The sequence below is a fragment of the Stenella coeruleoalba genome (assembly GCF_951394435.1).
Source record: "Stenella coeruleoalba genome assembly, chromosome: 2".
In the NCBI taxonomy this organism is placed as follows: Eukaryota; Metazoa; Chordata; class Mammalia; order Artiodactyla; family Delphinidae; genus Stenella; species Stenella coeruleoalba.
In genome coordinates this window covers 28235116-28257010 of record NC_137147.1, presented here as the reverse complement: position 1 = coordinate 28257010, position 21895 = coordinate 28235116, and the positions used below count along the sequence as shown (strand labels likewise).

At 51.9% G+C, this 21895-nt stretch overlaps 1 protein-coding gene across 7 annotated transcripts in view; it reads right to left on the bottom strand.

Annotated features, from left to right (window-relative positions):
• The window catches only part of MIDEAS (mitotic deacetylase associated SANT domain protein), a 67514-nt gene that overhangs the window by 14468 nt on the left and 31151 nt on the right, over positions 1 to 21895 (bottom strand). For 5 of the 7 annotated variants that reach the window (XM_079909007.1, XM_079909009.1, XM_079909006.1 and 2 more), the window contains 2 exons: positions 6714 to 8386; positions 5236 to 5535 (listed from right to left, as the gene is read on the bottom strand). In XM_079909007.1, coding sequence (XP_079765133.1) covers positions 5236 to 5535; positions 6714 to 8150 — 1737 coding nt within the window. In that variant the 5' untranslated portion in view covers positions 8151 to 8386. Of the gene's footprint in view, positions 1 to 5235; positions 5536 to 6713; positions 8387 to 9442; positions 10103 to 21895 lie in introns of those variants that run through there. The other 2 variants (XM_079909010.1, XM_079909011.1) reach the window with 2 other exon arrangements.

Below are 21895 nucleotides of genomic sequence, written 5' to 3'. Positions count from 1 at the left end.
CCCCATAAAAACTGAAGTCTTGACCACTGCTTGCCAGTTTCACCTTTGGAACTTAGTCTGCCCACCACACCCACTAAGGCAAGCCTGAGACAGGAAGCAGATCCTAACGCCCTTCTTACTGCCTCCTCTAGGGCAGGGGTCAGCACACTGTCTCTGTCAAGGGCCAGATAGTATATATTTCAGGCTTCGTAGGCCACACACGTATTCTTTGGGGCATATTCTTCTTCTCCTGACCCCACCTCCTGCCCTTTTAAAATAATCCTTTGAAAAGTGTAAAAAACAGTCTTAGGGCTGGATTTGGTTCACCGGTCATAGTTGCCAACCCCTGCTGTAAAGTATGCTACAGGGCAGGGAACTATTGTAGTTCAGGGCCAGGCCCCGGAACTGGATTGCTTGGACTGGGATCTACTTCCTTTAATCACCACTTAAGATACTTAACTCTGTGTGCATTACCATTTTTAACATGGGAATAACAAACGCCTACCTAACGGGGTAGCTATGAGGACTAAATAAATGAATACATGGAAATCACTGAGAACAGTACCTGCTACATAGTAATTACTCTATCAATACTGACTGCTATCACTACTTAAACTCCAAGCTCTGCGTTACATGGAGGCCCATATCGCGTGCCAAGACCCAAGCTAGGCATGGCACCACAGAGTGAACAGGACAGCCCTGTCCTTGAAGAACTTTTATTCTCATAGTATTAGTCCTACCTTTGCTGTCAAAGGTTAGTCCTTCTGGCTTACCCTTCTCCCTGCTTGGTATGCCTTGTGGGCCTCCATACAGAATAGAGGGCAGGGCTGTACAGGAACAGAGGCCTTTCCTTGCTGCATCCCTATCCTCTCAAGAGTGAATGGAGGCCTACACGAGTGAGTGACATCGATCATCTCCCTGGGTGCACAGGTGAGACTGGCCACGCTGACTGGGCCCAGGAACAACAGGCTTTCTCCCCGTCCCAGGTTCCAGCTCCCACAAGACCTTCCAGCAGAGGGCCCTGAGTCCCCATGAGCCTTGGCCATGTCTTTTAGCCATCTGTGCCCTCTCTGCTCTTTTACAGACTAGGAAGAAATGACATTGCTCATTCTCTCCCCCTAAGGGGAACAATATGATTGCACAGAAAAAAATGCAGTGGAGCCAAAGGCCCCCAAACTTCTAGACAAGAAATCCAACATGAACTCAAGCTAGCTCTTAATTATTTGTGATTTTATAGGGAAAATGGATTTAAACTATTCTAAATATTTGACAATATTTTTCATATTGATTGTTTATTTATTTAGGCTGCATTGGGTCTTCGTTTCTGCGCACGGGCTTTCTCTAGTTGTGGCGAGCGGGGGTTACTCTTTGTTGCAGTGCACGGGCTTCTCATTGCGGTGGCTTCTCTTGTGGAGCACGGGCTCTACTAGTGTGGACTTCAGTAGTTGTGGCTTGCGGGCTCTAGAGCACAGGCTCAGTAATTGTGGCACACGGGCTTAGCTGCTCCGCGGCATGTGGGATCTTCCTGGACCAGGGCTCGAACCCGTGTCCCCTGCATTGGCAGGCGGATTCTTAACCACTGCGCCACCAGGGAAGCCCTCATATTGATTTTTTAGGTGTGATGACGTGGGAAGGAAGGAAGGAAGGGAGGGAGGGAGGGAGGGAGGGAGGAAGGAAGGAGGGAGGGAGGGAAGGAAGGAAGGAAGAGAGGAAGGGAGAAAAGGAAAAGGAGGAAGGAAGGGAGGAAGGAAGGGAGGGAAAGAATCCTTATGTATGGTGTACTTCAGGTACAAAACCAAAGTATTTATGGATGGAATGATGTGATGTTTGGGATTTGCTTCAAAAAAAATCCAGTGGCAGGGAGAAGTAGAGGTACAAATGAAAGAAGACTGGTTGTATTTTGAAAACTGTAAAAGAGGGTGATGGCTAAATATTAGGACTCATTATACCATTTTCTCTACTTCTGTGCATGATTGAAAATGTCTGTAACACAAAGAGAGAGAAAGAGAAAGAGAAAGACCTCCCCAAAAGCCTGGTATAGTGAGAGTCCTCAGGCAGGATTCAAGAGATCCAAATTCTAGGGCTAGCTCTGCCGCTACTTGGCTGTATGATCTTAGGTAAGCCTCTGGCCTTTTCTGGACCTATCTCCTCATCTATGAAATGGGTATGTTGAGCTGTGTAGTTGCTCAGGCTCTTTCCTGCCATCCTCGGGACAAGCTGCCCAAGGCTCCAGCCTCCACCACAAACTCTCCCCCAACCAGAGAACAAGATTCCAGAGAGCAGAGACTGTGCTACTCATGATGATCTTGGAGCTCTCCTTTCTGTTACAGACAACAGGCACGCAGGCCAACCCTCCAGTTGCGAATGACTAATAAAATCTAGATGCTGTACAAAACCACATTTCTGCAGGTACCAGAGAACAAATTAGTTGGCAAAGAATTAAACGGCCAAGATCCAGGGAAAAAAAAGGAAAGCCAAAAAGGTGAGCCCAGCATTTAGAATTGTGTTTTCCCTAGAGATAGATGCTGTTATGGAAGAGACAACGGAGAGGCTGAGAAACTGGGTAAAGCTTTTAATAAATTCAAGGAGCCAGCAGAATAAAAACTGGAGTTTAGAGCTTGCCAAGGAAGGAGAGCCTGGTGAACCCCTAGGCTTTGGATTGGGGCTCCAAAGGGCTATATCCTCAGAATAAAGGTGAATCAGATATAGATTAGTTCTCAAATGGAATAATGCCCAGCTTCAAATCATCTGATTAAGTTAAAGTAATCCAGGATTGCTTGTGCTCTTTGCTACCTGTCAGATGCAAAGACAAATCCTCTCCAGTAGAGGAGAACAGCATCCAGAGTCTTTAATTACCTCAACAATTTTTCATATATAATGTCTGACATTCAATAAAAAATAGCCAGATATACAAAAGAGTAAGATGTGATTTAAAAACAAGAAATAGCAGATAATGAACACAGACCCACAGGGATCCCACTAACGGAGCTATGAGACATAAACTTTAAGAAGACTATGCTTGGGAATTCCCTGGAGGTCCAGTGGTTGGAACTGGGCGCTTTCACTGCTGGGGCCCATGTTCAATCCCTGGTCGGGGAACTAAGATCCCACAAGTCATGCGGTGTGGCCAAAAAAGGAAAAAAAAAAAAAGAAAAGAAAAGAAAACTATGCTTACGTTATGCAATAAAATAAAAGGCAAGGTTGAGAATCTCATCAAAGAACTAGAAACTCTAAAAATGAACCAAATGAAAGATCAGGTTACTGAAAAATAAAATAACTGAAGACAAGAGTTCAATGAATGGGCTTAACAACATATTAGACACAGCTAAAGAGAGAACTGGTGAACTGAAAGATAAGTCAGACTTAAAAAAAAAAAAAGAAATGGAAAACATAGAAAAGTGCATGACAGACAAAATAGGGGATACAGTGAAAAGCACTAACAAAACGTGTAACTGGAGTCCCAGAAGGAGAGGAGAGAGAATATGGAGCAGAAGCACTCTAAACAGGATAAATACAAAGAGAACAATACTTAGGTTTCACAGCAAAACTGCTGAAAACCAATGACCAAAAAAAAAATCTTAAAACAACAAGATAAAAAGATACCTTACATTCAAAGGAGCAACAATATGGATTATAGTGATTTCTCAATACTGTACCTACAATAGAAGCCTGAAAACAATGGAATGACATCTTTAAAGTGCAAAGAAAAAAAAAAACTACCAACACAGAATTCTCTACCCAGCAAAGTTATCCTTCAAAAATGAAGATGAAATAAAAACATTTTCAGACAATCAAAGACTAATAAAATTTATCACTAACAGACTCACACTAAAGGAACTAAAGGAAATACTAAGGGATGTTCTTCAAACAGCATATAAATGAACTGAGATGGAAGCTTGGAGATATGAGAAGAAATAAAAAGCAACAAAACACTCTTAAGTATTTGAATAAATCTAAAATGAACAACAACTGAACAAAACCATAATGTTATAATGTCCTATCAATGTTAAAATATAGGGAGAATGAAAAGTCATGTCAATAATTCTACAAGTTAGGGGTTAGGGGAAAATGGAGTTAAAGGGTTATAAGAACTCTGCATTGTCCAAGAAGAGGCAAAGCACTAACTTACATTAGATTTCAATAAGCTAAGAATGCATTTTAATCTCTAGGAACGCTTCTCAACCAGAGGATTAAGCTCTAATATCATAAGGCATTCACTATGTAATAAGGTGACTTCTCTCCTACATCTCTAGAATGGTACTAGCTATGTACCATCCTCCAGATAATTGAGAAAATGGTCACTCAAATCCCCTTCTGTAGGGCTTAATTCTCTAATAGAAATCCAGGTAATAAAGGCTGCTATGGTAATCACTAAAGAAGTAATACATAAGTATATAACTAATAAATTAATAAAGAGGGGAAATGGAATAACAAACCCAATCAATCGAAAGGAAAACAAAAAAAGAGGAAAAAAAAGGAAGAAAGAAAAGGCAGGATGGGATAAGTGGATGGCAGATTTAAACCAAAGTTTATCAGTAATTACATTAAATGTAAACTGTATCAATGCTCTAACGAAAAGACAAAGGTTGTTAGAACAGATGATAACAAACCCCAATTATAAATCCAGTTGAAAGATATACCTTAAGTAGGATACAGAAAGGCTGAAAGTAAAAAGATGGAAAAGATACACATCCCATCCTCCTCCCACCCACACTAAGGGAAAGAAAGAGAAATATCTGACAAAGTAGACTTTATAAGGCAAAAAGATTACTAAAAATAAAAAAAGAAACATTTCATGATAAAGTGTCTAATCCAGTTCTAAATAAGTATGCAATTAACATTGCATCAAAATGTATAAAACTAATACTGACAGAACTAAGAAAAAATAGACAAAACAATCTTAGTGGGAGAGTACAACATACATGTTTGTACTGACAGAACAAGCAAACATTTCTATATCCCAGTACCTAGCACAAGGCCTGACCCACATTAGAGGCCAAATCAAAATTTGCTGACCTGAAATAAGAGATTCATACATTCTGGATTTTCCTAAACAGTCCAAATTTCAAGTATAAAATTGTCTCTTTGTCCCTCATAAGTTCATTTGTCCAAAAGTTTTGTTTGGAAAATATAAATAATATCCCCACGGGTGACTTGAATCCCTCCTATACTGCCATGTTCTCCCTTTTCCCATATAATATTAGGTCACCAGGAGCACCCAGGTACTGAGCTGCTTGCATGGGGCGCCTCTCATACCTGAGCTGGGGCATCAGTCCCGGGGATACGGGTGGACCGCCTGCGGGTGACGATGACCGACGGCTTGTGTTCAGTGGGGTTCTGTTCAGGACCCTTTCCATCCTCGTCAACACCTCCAGCTTGGGCTGCCTCAGTTGGGTCCACAGCCCGCACAGGCACAGACACTGGGATTATGAGGGGTACCATCCCGCTGTCCTCTCGTGCTCGCTTGGCAGCTAAGGAAGGCTCAGAAAACTCCACCCCACACTTGGTAGTTGAAGCCAATACACTTTTCCGCTTCTCCTCAGAGCCACTGGCATCCTGGAGAAGGAGAGAGAGAGGAAATGGAGACGGTTAGAAGGTAAGTCCTGATCTGCTGGTCCGGGACCCCTAATCCCGTTTGATTCAGGGACTCAAACACCCATGACGGTTCCCAATGGTCTTTGGCAACCTGGCCTTTCCCTGACCACCTTTTCCCCCACCATATTCCCAGATACTCTCCATAACCTCCCTTCTGCCAGGTTCTCCCATCCTGGCCTGGAGCAGGAATCCCCAGATGGCCAACTCAGGCCAAAAGTGGCTAATCGATGTGTTTTGCTTGGTCTACACGGTGCATGGCATGTGAAATAGTATCTACATATTCAAAACATATCTCTGCAAAAGAAAGCAAGCAAGGAACCTGTGCCAAGGTAAGGGTGGTCTTTGGATCTATTTCCCCACTGGCAACTGGCTGGAGTGAAGTCAAGTTCCGCAGCCTCCTACATATAGGTCTGGTCCTATAGGCTTCGAGGGTTGAGACCTCCAGTGAGGGAAGGGGCAAACACTGGCTTTGGAGTCAGATACTAGCTTCTGTCCTACCTTTGTGACCTTGGGAAATCCCACTTGGGCCTTAGCTTCTTTAGCAATAAAATGGGATAAATGCCAGCATTCCTCTCATAGGGTTTGATGAGAAATTACTTGTGATCAAAGATAAGAAACTCCAAGTACAACACAGGTGCTCAAATTCTATTCATTCTTCTTCCCCATTTAGACTGTCTTTTCTTTCCAATCAACTTAATTGCTGTATAATTTACACACAACAGAATGCACCTATTTTAAATTATAGTTTGATGTATTTTGACAAGTATAACCACCTGTGTAACCACTACCACATTCCTGTCTTTTAGCACACTGGATCTGGAAATGGTTTCACCTCCCTCTACTTCCAACCCTGCAAGTCCCAAATGAAGAAGGCAACCCACGATGGTGTATTGCATTTTCCTGCCTGCAACCCTGCGTGTGTATAAAACCCATCTGCCCTTCAGGTATGGATACACCTACTTAGAGATTCTTTGCATGCAGAGAGTTCAGAACTCCCTGAAATGGATGGGTTCTTTCATTTCGTTCAATGAAGGGAGAAAACTGCCCTTGTGACCCTGGAGTCACTTGCTCTTCCCTGGCCCCAGACACAGCTCGCCCTGCCCTCCGCCAGGTCTGTCCCCAGCCCATGCCGCTCTCACCTTTGTGTTCTGCAGTGAGGCCAGCTCCACTGCCTTCTGGGCCAGGGTCAGCAAATTGGCCTCCTGGGACGCCCGGCGCCTCCGTCGAGTGCTCTGGATCACCCCACCCCGTAGCACCTGCCCACAGTCCCCTGTGCCCACAGCCCGCGTGCCCTCCTCGCTGCCCATGGCAGGAGCCTCCCGCTCCCGGCCATTGGGTGCCAGTCTCTCCCCGTCCGACAGCAACTGCGACTCCCTCAGCTCCAGCGGGAATCCCAGAGCTTCAGGATGGGGCTGCCCCAGGGGGCCGGGCGGCGGCTGCTGCAGGGGCCAGTGGTGCAGGAACAGGTTGCTGGCGGGATCCTGCCCAGGTTGGGTGCCAGCCCCATCCAGGGTGGTGGAAGGCAGGACGCCCTCCTTAGAGAGGCGGCGGGAACGGCGGGGAAAGGCGATCTGGGCCTGAGGTAGCACAGGCTGCGGGGCTGACTCCTGCAGGAGGGCCTTGCGCAGTTCTGGGTTCATGTCAGGGTTTGGGGGGAAGGGGTAGGGTGCCAGGCTGTGGTGAGCCAGGTGGGACTGACTCAGCGGCCCGGCCGGCTGCAGGCCAAAGTCCTGGGGCTGCTGAGAGGGCGGCTGCTGCATGGGGTAGAAGTTCTCAAAGAGCTGCATCTGGGGCAGGGCCGCCTGCTGCTGCTGCTGCTGCTTCTGCGGTGGGAAGGCGGCGACGGGGTTGGGCGGCGATGGGCCCTGCCGGAAGACCTGCCGGTTCACCTGGTGGCCGAACGCCAGCTGGAAGGGCTGCAGGGGCAGCGTCTGGTTCGGCGGCTTCTTGGCCACATGGAAAGAGTTCAGGGGTGCCTGGGGCCGCCCAACCTCCAGCTGCACCTTCTGCGGCACCATCGGCCGCACAGCGTTCCCAAAGCGGTCCAGCTGTGGCCCCCCTGCTTTCTCCCGCTTCAGTGGCTCAGGGTGGTTATAGTAGGTGGAGACCCCCATGCCAGGATGAGGGCTTCCCTTGGGTCCACTGTAAAGGGGGAGGCTGTGGCGATTCCATGTCGAGTGGGGCGGAGGCTGGCCCGGCTGCTGCTGCCAGCCGCTGTCACTGACACCCCCAACCCCTCCACGCTCCGGGCCCCGCCCTGGAGCCATCACAGAGTTGGGCCACTTGACCGAGCCCACCTGCTGAGACAACATGGTTCGCTCAGACCCATACACCACGGAGTTCAGCAGGGCCAGGCTGTTGGAAGGTGGCAGTTCCACAGGCTGGGAGGCGGGGGCAGCCCCTGCCGGACCCTCGTGCGCAAAGTAAGGCTCCTCCTTCACTCTGGACGGTGGAGGGGCCGGGGGCTGCTGTGGTGCTTGCAGGGGTTGGAGCTGCTCCTTGGGAGCTGGTTCCTGGTCCCCAAAGAGGCAACGCTTCCGCTTGTTCTGAGCCTTGGGCTGGGCCTGGAGGTTCATGGTGTGGCCAATTGGGCCCCGGCAGTGAGACCTACTTCACCAGTCGCCCATCCCCGGGGGGATGGTCCTGCTGGAAGCTTGGCCCTAGTCCAGCAGCCAGAGGGGGCAGAGGAAACGCTGGATGATGCGGTCGGGCACGGGGAGAAAGAACTGCTGGCGCTTCCTTCCTTTTTGCAGAGAGGCTCTCAGGCTCCTCTACTGTTCCCAGTTCATGATGCTCCACAGGGCCCTGGAGCCTGCAGACAGAAGAACAGTAATAGTGTCAGCCACAGCCTCCCAGGATGCCCCAGAGGGCAGCACAAGTGTGAGGGGAGGGTCTCAAGGGTCCTACAGTTCCACTGCCTCCTGGGGACAAGCCCAAGGTCACAGAGCATCGGTGAGGCAGGAGCCAGGACCTTGGGGGAGCTACCAGAAGGCGGCAACATCCCCCAGGGTGCTCTGGGACTCCCCCTTGTCCCACCACCTCGCCCTCCTGGTTAGTGGCCAGGACTGCTGCGTTTGGTTGTGTAACTTGCGCAAAAGCACCCGCCGAGGGGGCAAGTGGGGCTGAGATCCAGCCTGAGCCCCTGCAGTCAAGCTGGGATAAGGGGTAACAGAGGCCATGCTGGGTTCCCTACTCGTCTGAAGCCAGGCCCCAGCCTACTGGGCAGCCAAGCAGGTCCTCTCACATCTGTCCAGGCAGTGGCCTCCCCAGTAGACCCCGCAGGAGTGTTTTCAGCCAATGCCTCCTCTGACAGTCCATGCACCTCTCAGACAGGAAATGGAGAAAACATTAGTCATTCCCAACTGTGCAGCCTATGGGTCGGGAGGTCCACCGGGCCCTTGCAGAGTCCTGGGTCCACGTCCTTTACACTGAGGCACGTAGGTGAGGCCCCGAAGCGTGTGTGCAGTCCTAACCCCACCCCTGGGAGGAGCTGCTGGGTGGAACTGTGGCTGCTAGTGTTCCCCAACCGAGCATGGAATAGAAACCTGTTTTGCAACCTGGGCTGACTGGAGACAGGATCTGGCCTGGTAGCTGGTCAGCAGTCCCCACCCATCCTCCTCCACTGCCAAAGAGCTCCTGGCATCTTGAGCAAAGGAAGAATATAGCTACGAAACTGAGGGGGGGATGCAGATTTCTAGAACTTAGGTCCAGAAGGTTTCTCCACGACATGGTGTGACTAAAGTGCTCACAGTGTTCCTGTGGTTGTTTTCTAACTTGATTAAAAAAAAAAAAAAGATTGCTCTATTTATCCTGCTACAGAGGAACTGAGTCCAGTATTTTATAATTTACATGTGTTGTTATTACTTACATGCAAGTTATAACTTACACCTATACCTTGCGTGTATTTTCAAAGACTTTTTCTTTCTTCAGATAGGGTTGGTTTTGTCTTTTGTTTTGTTTGCCTCTCTGGGAAGTTGGTGAGGGTGGGAGCTACATGGCCCACCTCTTCCCCATGCTAAGATTCTGATCCTGAGCCAGTCCGTCTAGCAGAGGAGGGGAGCTCAGGAAGCCCTCGCGAATAAATCTGAAGGTCCAGGCTGACCTCAGACGTCAGAACCCAGATACCCCAGGTCATCGTTAGCAGCCCCGCGAGTTCCCAGGAAACCAGCCGAGAGGCGCAGAGGAGGGCTGGCTGGGCATGCCGGGCAGGCTCTGGTATGAAGCCCTGGCTACACCCGGCGATGCCCCTGGCCCCAGGGAGGCTGCCGTGCTATCGCTCCTCCGCACGCTTCCGCAGCTCCCCAGCCCTTCCCCTCCCGCGGCTGCCTTGACTCACTCCAACCCCCTGCTGCCTTTCACTTTCACCCAGCACCCAGAAGGGGAGGAACTTCCTCCTCCATTTCCTTCCTCAGCTCCCGGCCCTGCTGTGAGTGAGAGCGACTCTCCGTGCTCGCACCCCCTTTGTCTCGCATATGGAAGCTGGGGGAGGGGGAAACTAGGAGGGCATCCAAGTCACCCAGGCCCCGCCACCGGGGGAGGATTCGGACAAGTAGCGAGTGCTGAGGCCACAGAAACCGCCTTCTGAACAAACCCCTTTCTCTTGCTTTTAAACTCTCATTTCCTGACAGCCAACCCAACACAGAGCAGAGACCCAAAAGCCAGCCCCCAGACTGAAAACAACCCTGGGCGCCATCGTGAAGCTGCAGGGTGGGGCCGTCCCGGCTATAAGAGTCCGGCTCTGCCTCTCCAATCAGAATGAACCAACTACAAGTACGTGTGTGTCTGCAGAAGCAAGACAGAGGAAGGAAGAACGTGCTGTGGGGGGGGCGGGGGGGGAGTTGGCAGGTCCACGTGCCTCCAGGGAACTGGGAGCCTCCCGCCCCCCCCCCCCCCCCCCCGGCAGTACAGGCACCCCCCATCGCAGCCCTGTTGCCTGGTGAGCCACAGCACAGGCTTGGGGCTTGGAGGAGGGGAAGGCACACGTGGCAGATGGGTCTGAGTGCACGTGCGCGTGCGTGCCTGATGGAGGGTACCAGGCGCGGGGATGGCCGCTCAGCGCCTAGGGGAGGGCGACTGCACACTTGGGGTTGGGGAGATGGGGGCGGAGTCTGTGAAAGGGGATCCAAGGCAGGGCTGCTCCTGCCCCAGTCCACACTGGCTGGCCTGCAGCTGCTTGGTCAGGTCTGCTCTGCCTCCCACCCCCCACCCTACACATCGAGGGGGCCCTTCACTCCTGACACCACAGTAGGTTTCCAAAGCTGGGCCAGGGACTTCTTTAGAAGAAATCAAGGGGGCCAGTTCTGGGGAGGCTGAAGCTTCTGCAGCGGCCTCCCTGTCATCCCCGTTGGAAGGCTGCTAACAATGCTAAGAGCACAGACACCCGGACCTGGGACCCTTGAAGAAGAAAGATCAGTATCTGGGCTGTTGGGGGGAGGGCGAGGGGAGAGTGGAAGAGGCCTGGGAGGTAGGAGGGGAGGGGACACACCAAGGCAGCAGGGTATGCAGTAGGGTATGTAGCAGTAGTAGTAACAGCTAGTAGTTGTAATAACAACAACAACAACAATACACCTGTGCCAGGCAGATCCTAAGTACTCTGTGCATGGTTTTTTGGTGTGTGTGTGTGCATGTTTAATTCCCACAACAGCTTTATAAAGCAGCATGAAGCAGTGTTATTTTAACCTCCATTTTACAGGTGAGCTAGACAAGCTCTAAAGGGCTGAAAAAAATTGCCAGTGGTCACACGGTAACTACATTGCAGAGCCAGGGCTCGAATTTAGGTCCGTCTGACTCCAAGACCAAACTCTTATTCCCTGTCCCTAAGACATGCCGCTAAGACACCAGGCCCTTTCTGCACACCTCCCTCCCACAGCATGCTCTCGACAGTCTCAGAGCAAGGATTTTCCCAACACGGATCTCCCTCCTCACTGGCGCTAGGAAGCCCCTTCCCCTCACCTGAACTGTAGGCAGGTAACCCTCTCCTATTCTGCGCCGGTACAGCTGAGACCCTCAGACCTACAGGAAGGGAGGGAAGGGAAGGGGGGCCGCCTCACAGAGGCGCCAGCAGGTGTGGGAGGTCCACTGGCAGGGAGGCCTGAGACTGCACTGGTCACTTCCGCCTCATTCTCCAGACCTGGACCCTCCAGCCCCTGCAAGCCCACCCCTGCCTGAGTTCTGGTGGCTGCAGGTGGGGCTGCCAGCTCTCATACGCCACTCATACCTCACAGCCTGCGAGTCTGGCCAGGACTGAGCCACTTCCTCCCATTTCTTCTGCCCCAGCCCTCCTCTGTCCCTCAGGTGGAAGTCTGCCTGGTCTTCCTCAACAATGAGGAAAAGGAAGCAAGCCGTCCTTTCTGAAGGCTCCCAACAGATGGGCCAACTCCCTGAAGTTGCAGGGAAGAGGGTGTAATGAGGAACTCCTGCAGGCAGCTCACCCTTGGGACCAGCTGCAGGGCCTCTGACAACGGATGCAGAAACACTGCAAAAGGAAATCCACAGACATAACGGGGCCCCAGACACTCACACCCACTCTTATCAGTCTGACTGTCAAGGCTCTATTCACTCTTCCCTTCCTCTGGGAGCCTCACTGCTGCAACCAGTCCCTGACCACACCACAGACAGCCCTGGGCAGAAGACATAGCCAGCATCTGATCTCAACAGCCAGGGACCTCTGGGGCTTTCAGGAGCATCTATGGTGAGAAACACTTTCTCTCTACCGAAGAAGCAACGTGCAATAAGTAAAGAAAACAGTGCTGAAACCACATGTATTCTGCACACACGTGAGGGAAGGTATTGAAAAGGCTGTTGGGTGTTCTATGCTTGTGGTGACACCACGCCCTCCAAGGACAGCAACCAGAACACGTACTGCTCCCCACGTGCCATAAGCACCCCAACCGCATGCGTGACATTGGCTGGGGGAGTCCAGTGAGCCCTCACCACAGGGCAATGGGGCCAGGCCATGCATGACCACTGAGGGGACCAGGGCCACCCACAAGCTTGGGGCGCTCAATGCGGCCATCCAAGAGACAAGACTGTTGTGAGTCAAGGTTACGCAGGCCAGGAAAGGGGTGCCCAACTTGGTCCCGGCGGCCGCGGGGCCTCAGCTCTGACCTGGGGCTGAGAGCCGACTGAAGGACACCCCGACCCTGGGAGGCTAGCTAATGCTCCGAGCTCCTGCTCTTACCTGGGCCACCCCTGGCCCCGCAAACTCAGCACTAGGAAGAGGGGGAGTCACAGCTCATGCATCTCCAACCCGAGGCAAACAGACTTCAATATGGCACCCAACAAAGCCCCGAATCTCTAGGCCAGCCAGCTCACTGAGCACCAAAGAGGCTGTCTTAGGACAAAGTCTAAACTCCTTATCCAGCCCACAGGTCCCTGCAGATTGGGCTCCTGCCACTTCTCTCAACACTCCACGCTGGAGCCATCACTCAGTGCTGTTGCTGCTTTGCCTCCAGGTCTGTGCCCAGGCAGTTCCTCTGCCTAGCACACATTCCCAACCTTTTCATCTGACCAAGTCCTACCCACCTTTCAGGTTTCAGACACTGCTTCCTCTGGGAAGTCTGCCCTCATCCCAAGTCTGAGCCAGGTACTATACTCTGAGCCCATAACACCTCCTAAACCCCATGACTGGACTCAGCACACTGAATTCCGGGTGCCTACTTCTTAGTCCCCAGCAGACAGCAAACTCCAGGGGGCAGAGTCTGCAGATCATTGTACCTTGGCACTTGGCTTGTACCTGCCTCTTAGGCTGCTCATTCAAGACTGCACCCAAGGTGAGTCAGAGCCACTGCTCACGGCCAGTGTATCCCACCGTGGGCTCCTGCCCAGCCCTGACTTCTGATCTCTCTCCCTGATGCACATCAGAGCTCCTGAGCACATCATGCTGAGATGAAGTGAAGAGGCCCAGCCGCCTAACCCCACCCCATCCCATCCCATCAGTGGCCCCAGGTCCTATCCAACTAAGCTGAACACAAATCCTCCTCTACTTGCGGGCCCGTAAGCCACTTGCCCCTTGACTGTCACTCACTGCCCCACAATACATGCAGGACAACTGACAAAGAGCCAGCCCCACTGTTGCCCCCTGTCCCATTCTTCTTCCCTCAAGGCTTCCCACTCCGGCCTAGGCCAAGGCCAGGGACATGAGCCTGTGGATCTGTTTATCTCATGCTCTGACCTGGCTGGGCTGAGCCTGAAGACACCGAGGTATCTGGCTAGGATGCCCGGGGCAGTGATGAGGGGCCCTCCCTAGAGGAGCCCTGCATGGCCCCAGCTGGCCCTCCAGTCCAGACTCACATCCTGAAAAGCTCTCTCTCAAATACTCTGGGGCCTTTGGCTACAGCCAGACTGGGCGAGTGGCCTGAAATTGCCATCTTGGGCCAGCTAGAGTTGCCCAAGCCCTAGGTAGACCTTGCCTCTGGGCACAGTGCGATGATCTCCATGCTGTGTGCACCCCCTCTAACTGGGAGCTCACACCCAGGCTGCAGGGCCCCATTTCTCCAAGCCACTGGACATGGCACCCAACAAGGCGTATGTAAAACCAATAAGGAAGGAGACGCCAGCCACAGAGATGAGGACCTGCCTCCCACAAGTGTCACTTCCCCTGGGGACGTGAGAGAGCAGGCCCCGTGTTGTGCCCGTTCCCAGTCCAGAGAGAGTCCCAGGATTATCACTTCTCCAGACTGAACTTCAGCCCTTAGAGGCCAGGGCATGAGTCCCAGGGGCTCAGCCATCAAGCTGGACAGGCTCAGAGGCTTGGCCAGGGTTCGAGCTGCCTGAAGTTTGAGCTTTGACTGTAAAAATGCCAACATTGAGATGCTTTTAAAGGGATACAGGTAAGAGGAAATCCTTTGCCTTACTATGCACCCCCCAGGGCTTCATTCAGGCATCTACCTTTATCATCTCCTCCCCCACTACCCCACAAACACCCTCAGGATGTCCATAAAAGTCAGGATAGCCAGGTCCATTTTATAGAAGGGAAGCTGAGGCAGAGAGAAAACACTGAGTCGTAGGCAGAGCCAGGAAAGGACTGAGCCTCCAGGCCCAGCTTCTGCCCATACTCAGGGTGGGGGTGGGGGTGGGGGCGCTGGCTGCCTCCCTCCTAGACAAGGGCCACAAAGGATCACAGGCAGCTCAGGAAACCCCCTTCTACAGGACTCGGGACTCCCAGGGGGTAAAATGGAAGCTGGCAAGATTAGGCTCTGTCCAGAAGAGACAAAGCAGGTGTCCCTGCAGCCAGCCCTGCAGTGACCGAGCCTCTGGAGCGGGCTTCATGAGGCCTCACAACCCTCTCTATGCCCTACAGGGCTCACGCCACCAGAGGCTGCTCCAGCTCCCCCCTCCCCTTCTGGAAGGGCCTGGCTCAACGGCAGGTCTAGGGCAGGGCTCCCTGGAGTCTGTGCCTGAGGCCCAGTGCCAGACTCTGTCCCAGACCAACATACAGAGAAGGCCATTCACAGGGACCTCCCTTAACATGGCCCTGCCCTGCTTACTGTGCCCTCCCACAAACACACACCCTCTGTAGCCCTGCAGGTCTGCCCACTGCCCCTTCATCCACTCAACAAGCATTTGCTGAGCACTGGCTGTAAGCCAGGCTCTGGGGAGACACAGGAGACGAGGTACAGTCCCTACCCACACAGAGCCCCCAGTCCAATGGGGGAGAAAACAGAAACACACACTGATTATAACGCAAGGTGGCCTGTCCTGGGGCTCGAGATACACACAGGGAATAAGTGACCCTGGGGAGAGTTCCCCGGCTTTGAGCCTTTGCTGGAGCTGTCACCTCTGCCTGGAAGCCCTGCCTCCACTGACAACCTGCCTCCCTCAAAGCCTCCCTCTTCCAGGCAGCCCTCTGGCACATACTGTTCTCACCCTTTCTGAATCTTCGTGCTCTTACTCCCTATTAACCACCAGCTCACAAGGCTTCTGCAATTCCCTTCTGTTTCCGCAGCAAGGCTGGGAGAAGCAGGGCCTGGAGGCAGTGTGGCCCAATGGAGAGGGCAGTGAACTGGTTGTCAGGTAATCCGGTGTCTGGTCCAGGAACCGCCGCTCAATGGTTTCTGCCTTTGAGGAATTTGGGAGCCAGGGGTTGGGGTGGGGGGGTGGAGAAGCCCTGTGTCCAGGAATCACCCTTGTAATGAGCAACTGCCACAATAAACAGTAGCCACCAGCACTGCCCATGTGTCCAATGTGTGTGAGTATTGCTCACTTGTATAACCACTTATCCCCATCTGAGAAATGAGGAAACGCTGGCTCTGAAAAGTAACTTGTTCCAGGTCACAGCCGGAGGTCCTTTGTGAGGAGCCAGGATTCTAATCCAAGCCTACCAAGCCCAAACCAGGTCTCCATCACACTCTGCTGCCTGTCAGTGTTGAGCAGTGGTTCTCAAACCTACCCTGAGAGATTATTAGTTCATGGGTCTGGTAACGGGGAGGAAATCAAGGTGGGAAATCCACAATGCTTCATAAGCAGCCCAGGTGGCACCCGGGTGCTGGAGCAGAGGAACGGCTGGAGGGTCAGGGCCTGGCACAGTGCAGTTTCCAAGGACCCACTGCTCCTCATTCCCCTGGGAGCCACCTGCCAGGGTGTCGTGTCCTGCACAGGAGGCATGAGGGGTCCCATGAGCCCTAGGGCTGACCATGGCTCTTAGAGTGCCCAAGGCCCAAGTGAGTGCCCATGTTTACTGAGCTTCTACTATCTGCCAAACACAGTGCTGAGTGCATTGCTGGCAATGTCTTATTTAACCCTCACTCTTCTTTGTCCCATTTTACAGCTCTGGAATGGTATACTCAAAAGTATCTATTTAACACAAAAGAAGACAGTAACGGAGTAACAGAGGAACAAAAAAAAGACATTAGACAGAAAGCAAATAGCAAAAATGGCAGACATCAATCCAACCTTTTTAATAATTACTTTAAATGTAAATAGATTAACACCTCAATTAAAAGGCAGAGTTTGGGAAAATGGGTTTAAAAAAACCATGATCCATGGTGGCGCAGTGGTTGAGAGTCTGCCTGCCGATGCAGGGGACACGGGTTCGTGTCCCGGTCCGGGAAGATCCCACATGCCGCGGAGCGGCTGGGCCCGTGAGCCATGGCTGCTGAGCCTGCGCGTCCGCAGCCTGTGCTCCGCAACGGGAGAGGCCACAACAGTGAGAGGCCCGCATACCGCAAAAAAACAGAACAAAACAAAACAAAAACCATGATCCAACTGTTAACAAGAGACACACACTTTAGATTTAAAGACACTAATAGGCTGAAAGTGAGAGGATGGAAAAAGATATACCATGCTAACAGTAACCAAAAGAGAGCTGGGAATGGCTATGCTAATATTAGACAAAATAGACTTTAAGACAAAAACTCTTATTAGAGACAAAGAAGGACACTTTATAATGACAAATGTGTCTACCCATTAAGAGGATATTACAATTATAAATGTATTTGCACCTAACAACAGAGCCCCCAAAATATATGAAGCAAAAACTGTCAGAATTGAAGGGGAAAATAGACAATTCAACAATAAGAGTTGGAGCCTTCACTTTCAAGAATGGATAGAACAACTAAACAGAAGATCAACAAGGAAACAGAAGACTTGAACACTATAAAGCAAATAGACCCAACAGATATCCATAGAACCTTCCACTCAACAACAGCAGAATATCCATTCTTCTCAAGGGTACACAGAATATTCTCCAGGATAGATCATAAATTAGGCCATAAAACAAGTCTCAATAAATTTGAAAGGGTTGAAATCATACAAAGTATGTTCTCCAATCAAAATGAGATAAAATTAGAATCAAAAATAGAAGGAAATTTGGGGAATTTACAGGAAATGAAAGTTAGAAGTAACTTGTCAAGTTCTCAGCTCAGAAAGGCCACTCCTTCCTTACTCAGACCATATTCTCCACACCTTCTGCACAGCCCTAGGAAGCTGCAGATCTCAGATTTTTGCAAATGCCTGGGTAGCTCCACACCAGACACACACTGAACCTGACCCCAATCTTGATCCCGGAATCAAAACAGCTGGGGAGGGAGAGCCCTTTAGGGCTGTAACAGCTTGTTATTCAGCCCTACTTCTCCCCGGGAAGACGGCCACAAGCAAACATCTTCACTTCCCCAGTCTACAGAATGTCCAAAAGGCAGATCCTTCCCAAAAGAAGGAAGCTAACATATACAGAGCACTTTCCCCACGCCAGGTACCTGACATACCCTAATCCACGCACACAAACTTCCCACCCAGGCATCTCATTGTCCCCATTCTACAGAGGGAAACTGAGGCTCTGTTATTAAGGTGGCAGAAGCAAGATTCAAAATCTTGTTGTCTGCCTTTAAAGTCCTTGGTCTTTCCATCATCCTTCCAGAAAAATCCCAAATCTACACTTGTTGTGGGCTTCAGAAGGAATGCTATACAGGAGAACCCCACAAAGCCAGCTGTGGATCCTCCCCTTTCTCATGCTCCCTCCCAGAACTGCTGCTTTTCCTGGGGCCATTTCCAAGCAGAGCATAGTATATAACACTCCCTCCCAAGAAATAATCCCAGCCCCAGCCTGCAGAAACAGTCTCCCCTCGAGACCGTGAACATCTGTAAGACCCCCTGGAAGCTAGGACAGCCCATAGGGCTTTGAGGTGGGAGGACTGCAGGCGTGAGCTGGGAGCTGCAGTCAGCAGGATCACCCTCTGGAATAAGAGCCTCCACAACACATGGAGAAAGGTGGCTTGTGCCTCTCTTCAGAGCCAGCCACCAAAGCAGGGCATAGCTGCGGAAGCTGAACAGATTCCAAATATCAAGGGATGCTGCATCTCACTCAGTCCAATTCCTTGTTCCACAAAGCAGCCCAGAGAAGGAAAGAAACTTGCCTGCAAATACACAGACAGGAGCAAGAATCAAGGCCCAGAAGCAAGGACACCAATAACAACGCTTCATGCCTCCATTTAGGAGGCCCCACCTTTTGGCAAGACACTGGGCAGGGCTTGGAGCCAAAGTGAAACCTCGACGTCACAAATGGAAGGCTTCTACTTCACCATCATCTCCACCTCTAACATTTCTTGGGGGCACTACTATGTGCCAAGCATGGTGCTGGGCACGCTACACACATGATCCCGTTTAATCCTCATGGCAAGGCAGGTATCATTACACTCCCGTTTCTCAACGAGGCACCTGAAGATCTGAGGTCACAGGAGTATAGAGGCAATGCCAGGACTGGAACCCAGAGCGTTTTCTGCAGGGCCTCAGGCTCAGCCTCCTGCTTGGGTACACATCAGGCTATTTGGGATGGATGGCAGCAGGCTCTGGGCTGTTCACATCTCCCTGAAGAGCAGCTTCAGCTGGCCTGAAAACCAGTCATGTCCTGGAAGCGTGGCTGGTCAGGAAAGGTGAGTGAGCGGGGCCTGGGAGGCGAGTGGCTTTGAAAATGAAGATGCTCCTGGTGATTACCACCACTGGGCCAACCTGTGAAGCTCAACATCTTCAGTTCAAGAGGAAGCCACATCCCTCCCACACTCTCCAACCCCACACCCACAGTTGGCCAACAGCTCTTTAAAAATAAAGCGGTGACTCGCCCCAAATCCCCATGGGGCCCAGGTTCCTGCCCCTTCCCCTGGCACACTGAAATCTGGGTCAAGTCAGTCCACGCTTGGGTTCCTACTAGTGCCAATGCCCCCACCCAGGGCACTGAGCATCAGTCCCAGCATGACAAGCTACCTCTCTGCATGGGGCTCTCAGGAGGGTTTCCTCTCAAGAAATGAAACTACTGAATAAAGGTTGTTCATTGCACATCCTAAAGAAGGGAGACGGATAGTGCCCACCCACTCCAAAGATCACTGGTCCAAATCTCAGTTTCATGGCTGATGGGCCCGAAGCCCTGAGAGGTAACATGATTTGCCCAAGAACACACGGCCTCCCAGGGGATGTTCTCACACTCAGCACTCCCTCAGACCTGGCTCTGCTGCCTCTTCTCAGGAGAAAGGAAGCGGGGGGTGGGCAGGAGCGGTGTCTAGTTGTGGTGTCTTCATCAGCTCTGGCTCATCTGCCTGGCCAGCTCCAGAAGGAGCTAGGACCTACCTGATGGCCTGGGGGAAGAGGGGGAGGGGAGTTTTTTCAGGGGGTCATCCTGCTGGTTTGGAGGATAAGAATGGGGATAATATGGCTCCCCAATACTTGCTAGTGACCAAGAAGAACAAAACCTTGCTGCCAGCAGAGGTGGGGCGGCTCTCAACATGGCTGCCTAGGGCCTCCTAGACGGGCTGCAGAGTGGGCACAGAGAGCCAGCCACCTGCCCCCCTCGTCCAGGCATCCAGTCAGTGTCACGGCCTTTCTCAGGTCCTGGTCAAGATCCAGGGCCTCGGCCAAATGCTCACACATTCCTTGCGTTTCTCCAGTCTCTGAGCAGCTGCTGCAGGCCCTCGTCTCCTGTGCTGATTTATTCTTTATTGTTCCTGAAATACACCCAGAGGCCTTTGGCACCAGGCACCAGCACAGCATCCAGCCCAAACCCCGAGTACACACCAACCAGGCTCTCTGGGACCTGAGCCAAGCCAGCCGGCATGATGGGCCCTGGGGTCAGACCCAGCAGCCAGGAAGGGAGGCCCAAGATCCCACCCACTCCAGCCTATGGTCCTAGAGCTGTTCTCAGACTACGGAGGCTGGGATATTTGGGGAGACGGAGATGCTTCCAAGGTTTCTGGGAGGGCTAAACTAAACCTTTCCACTCCTCTCATGCACGAGTGACTCCCCAGCAATCCCCCCCAACACACACACACAGCGGACCCCCACGTGCCTATCGCCCTGCACAGCAGGGCCTCGTGGCTCAGGCTGGGCTTCTCGCTACCCTGTAAAGTGTTTGGAGAGGGAGGCCTCAGAGGGGTCTTCCCCACCCTTCCCAGCCCAAAATATCTCCCCTATCAGCCAGCTAATGGTGCCTGAATTCCTACCATCAACACTTCATTCCTAGGGTCAAAGCATTGTTCCCTGTGCACATGAAAATAGCCAGTAGAAGTGTGGGAGCTGCCTGGTAAAAAGACAGGGCTTTGGGGTCAAACAGGATGTGTCCTGGCTTCTCCAATCACCTGCCTCTCTGTGGGCCTCAGTTTCCCTACCAGTAAACAGGCACAATATTTTCATCTCATAGTTATTGTGGGATTAAATGAGGTTTTAATATATATATATATACACACACACACACACACACACACACACACACACACACACACACACACACACACACACACACGGAGTGCCTGGCACAAAGTAAGAACTCGATAAATGTGATTTCATTTCCCCCTTGCTGGGCAGGGGCAGATCATTCATTATTAGTCTTCAACACCTGGAAGGGAATGAAATGGCCTCTTCCAGTTCCACAGCCAGCTGAGAGCAGGGCTGACCAGACAGGAACAGGACAAGGGGACTAGGAATCCCAGCAACAGTGCTGGGCTCTGCAGGCATCTGGCCTAGGGACCCAGGAGGAGCACACTCAGCACAAGGCCTCCCCAGAACTCAGCTGCGCCAGCAGGGCCTGCAGGGACATGGCGGGACAAGAGTCCCCAGATAAAACCTGGCAGAGCTTCCCAGCCCATAGTGGAGTCTCCACCCTCCTGGGCTCCCTCTAAGAGCAGTAAAAGGGAAAGGCCATCACCTGAGGGAGGCTGGGGAGACGGTGGTCACAGAAAGTCTGAACAGGGATGCCAGAGGCACCGGGGCCTGCAGGGAGCAAGTAAGCCTGCCCCGAGGCCACCACAGTGAAAGTCCCACAAGTAGAAGTGGCCGCCTGGTTATTTTTGGTACCTCTTCTGCCCAAAGCCAGCAAGGAAAGGCAGCTGCTAGCAACCTGGAAGGGCTGTTTACACTCAAATGTGCAAGCACTGTGCAAGGACAAAAAGAGCACCAGCAGCCACCGTGCAGGAGGGCCTCTGCCCCTGCCTTCCTCTCCCGTCTGTCCCTGTACAGTCCAATCTGCACGCTGCATAGCCCCCAGAGCGTGGGTACTTCTGCTTTCAGTCAGATCCAGTCTCCTAACCACAAAACTCACTCACACACACACAAACAGACAAATAACTATGGAGCCAGCTGAAGACTGGGCCACACCCAGGAGCCGAGACAGTATTCCTCTGGGCTCTTCCTGCACTGAAGCGGCCCTTCCCCGTTTTGAAACTGGGAGGGGCAGGGACCAGGGGCAGGACAGAGGAGCCTTTCCTCTGTGAAGCGAAAGTGGGGACAGTCTATGGAACTTCAAGGAACTCGCTGCCTCTCAGCTTCCCCATTTGAAAGTGAAGGACTAGATGTCCCAAAGTGTTTTCCAGCTCTGGGTAAATCCTGGGAGATGGAGAGCCCA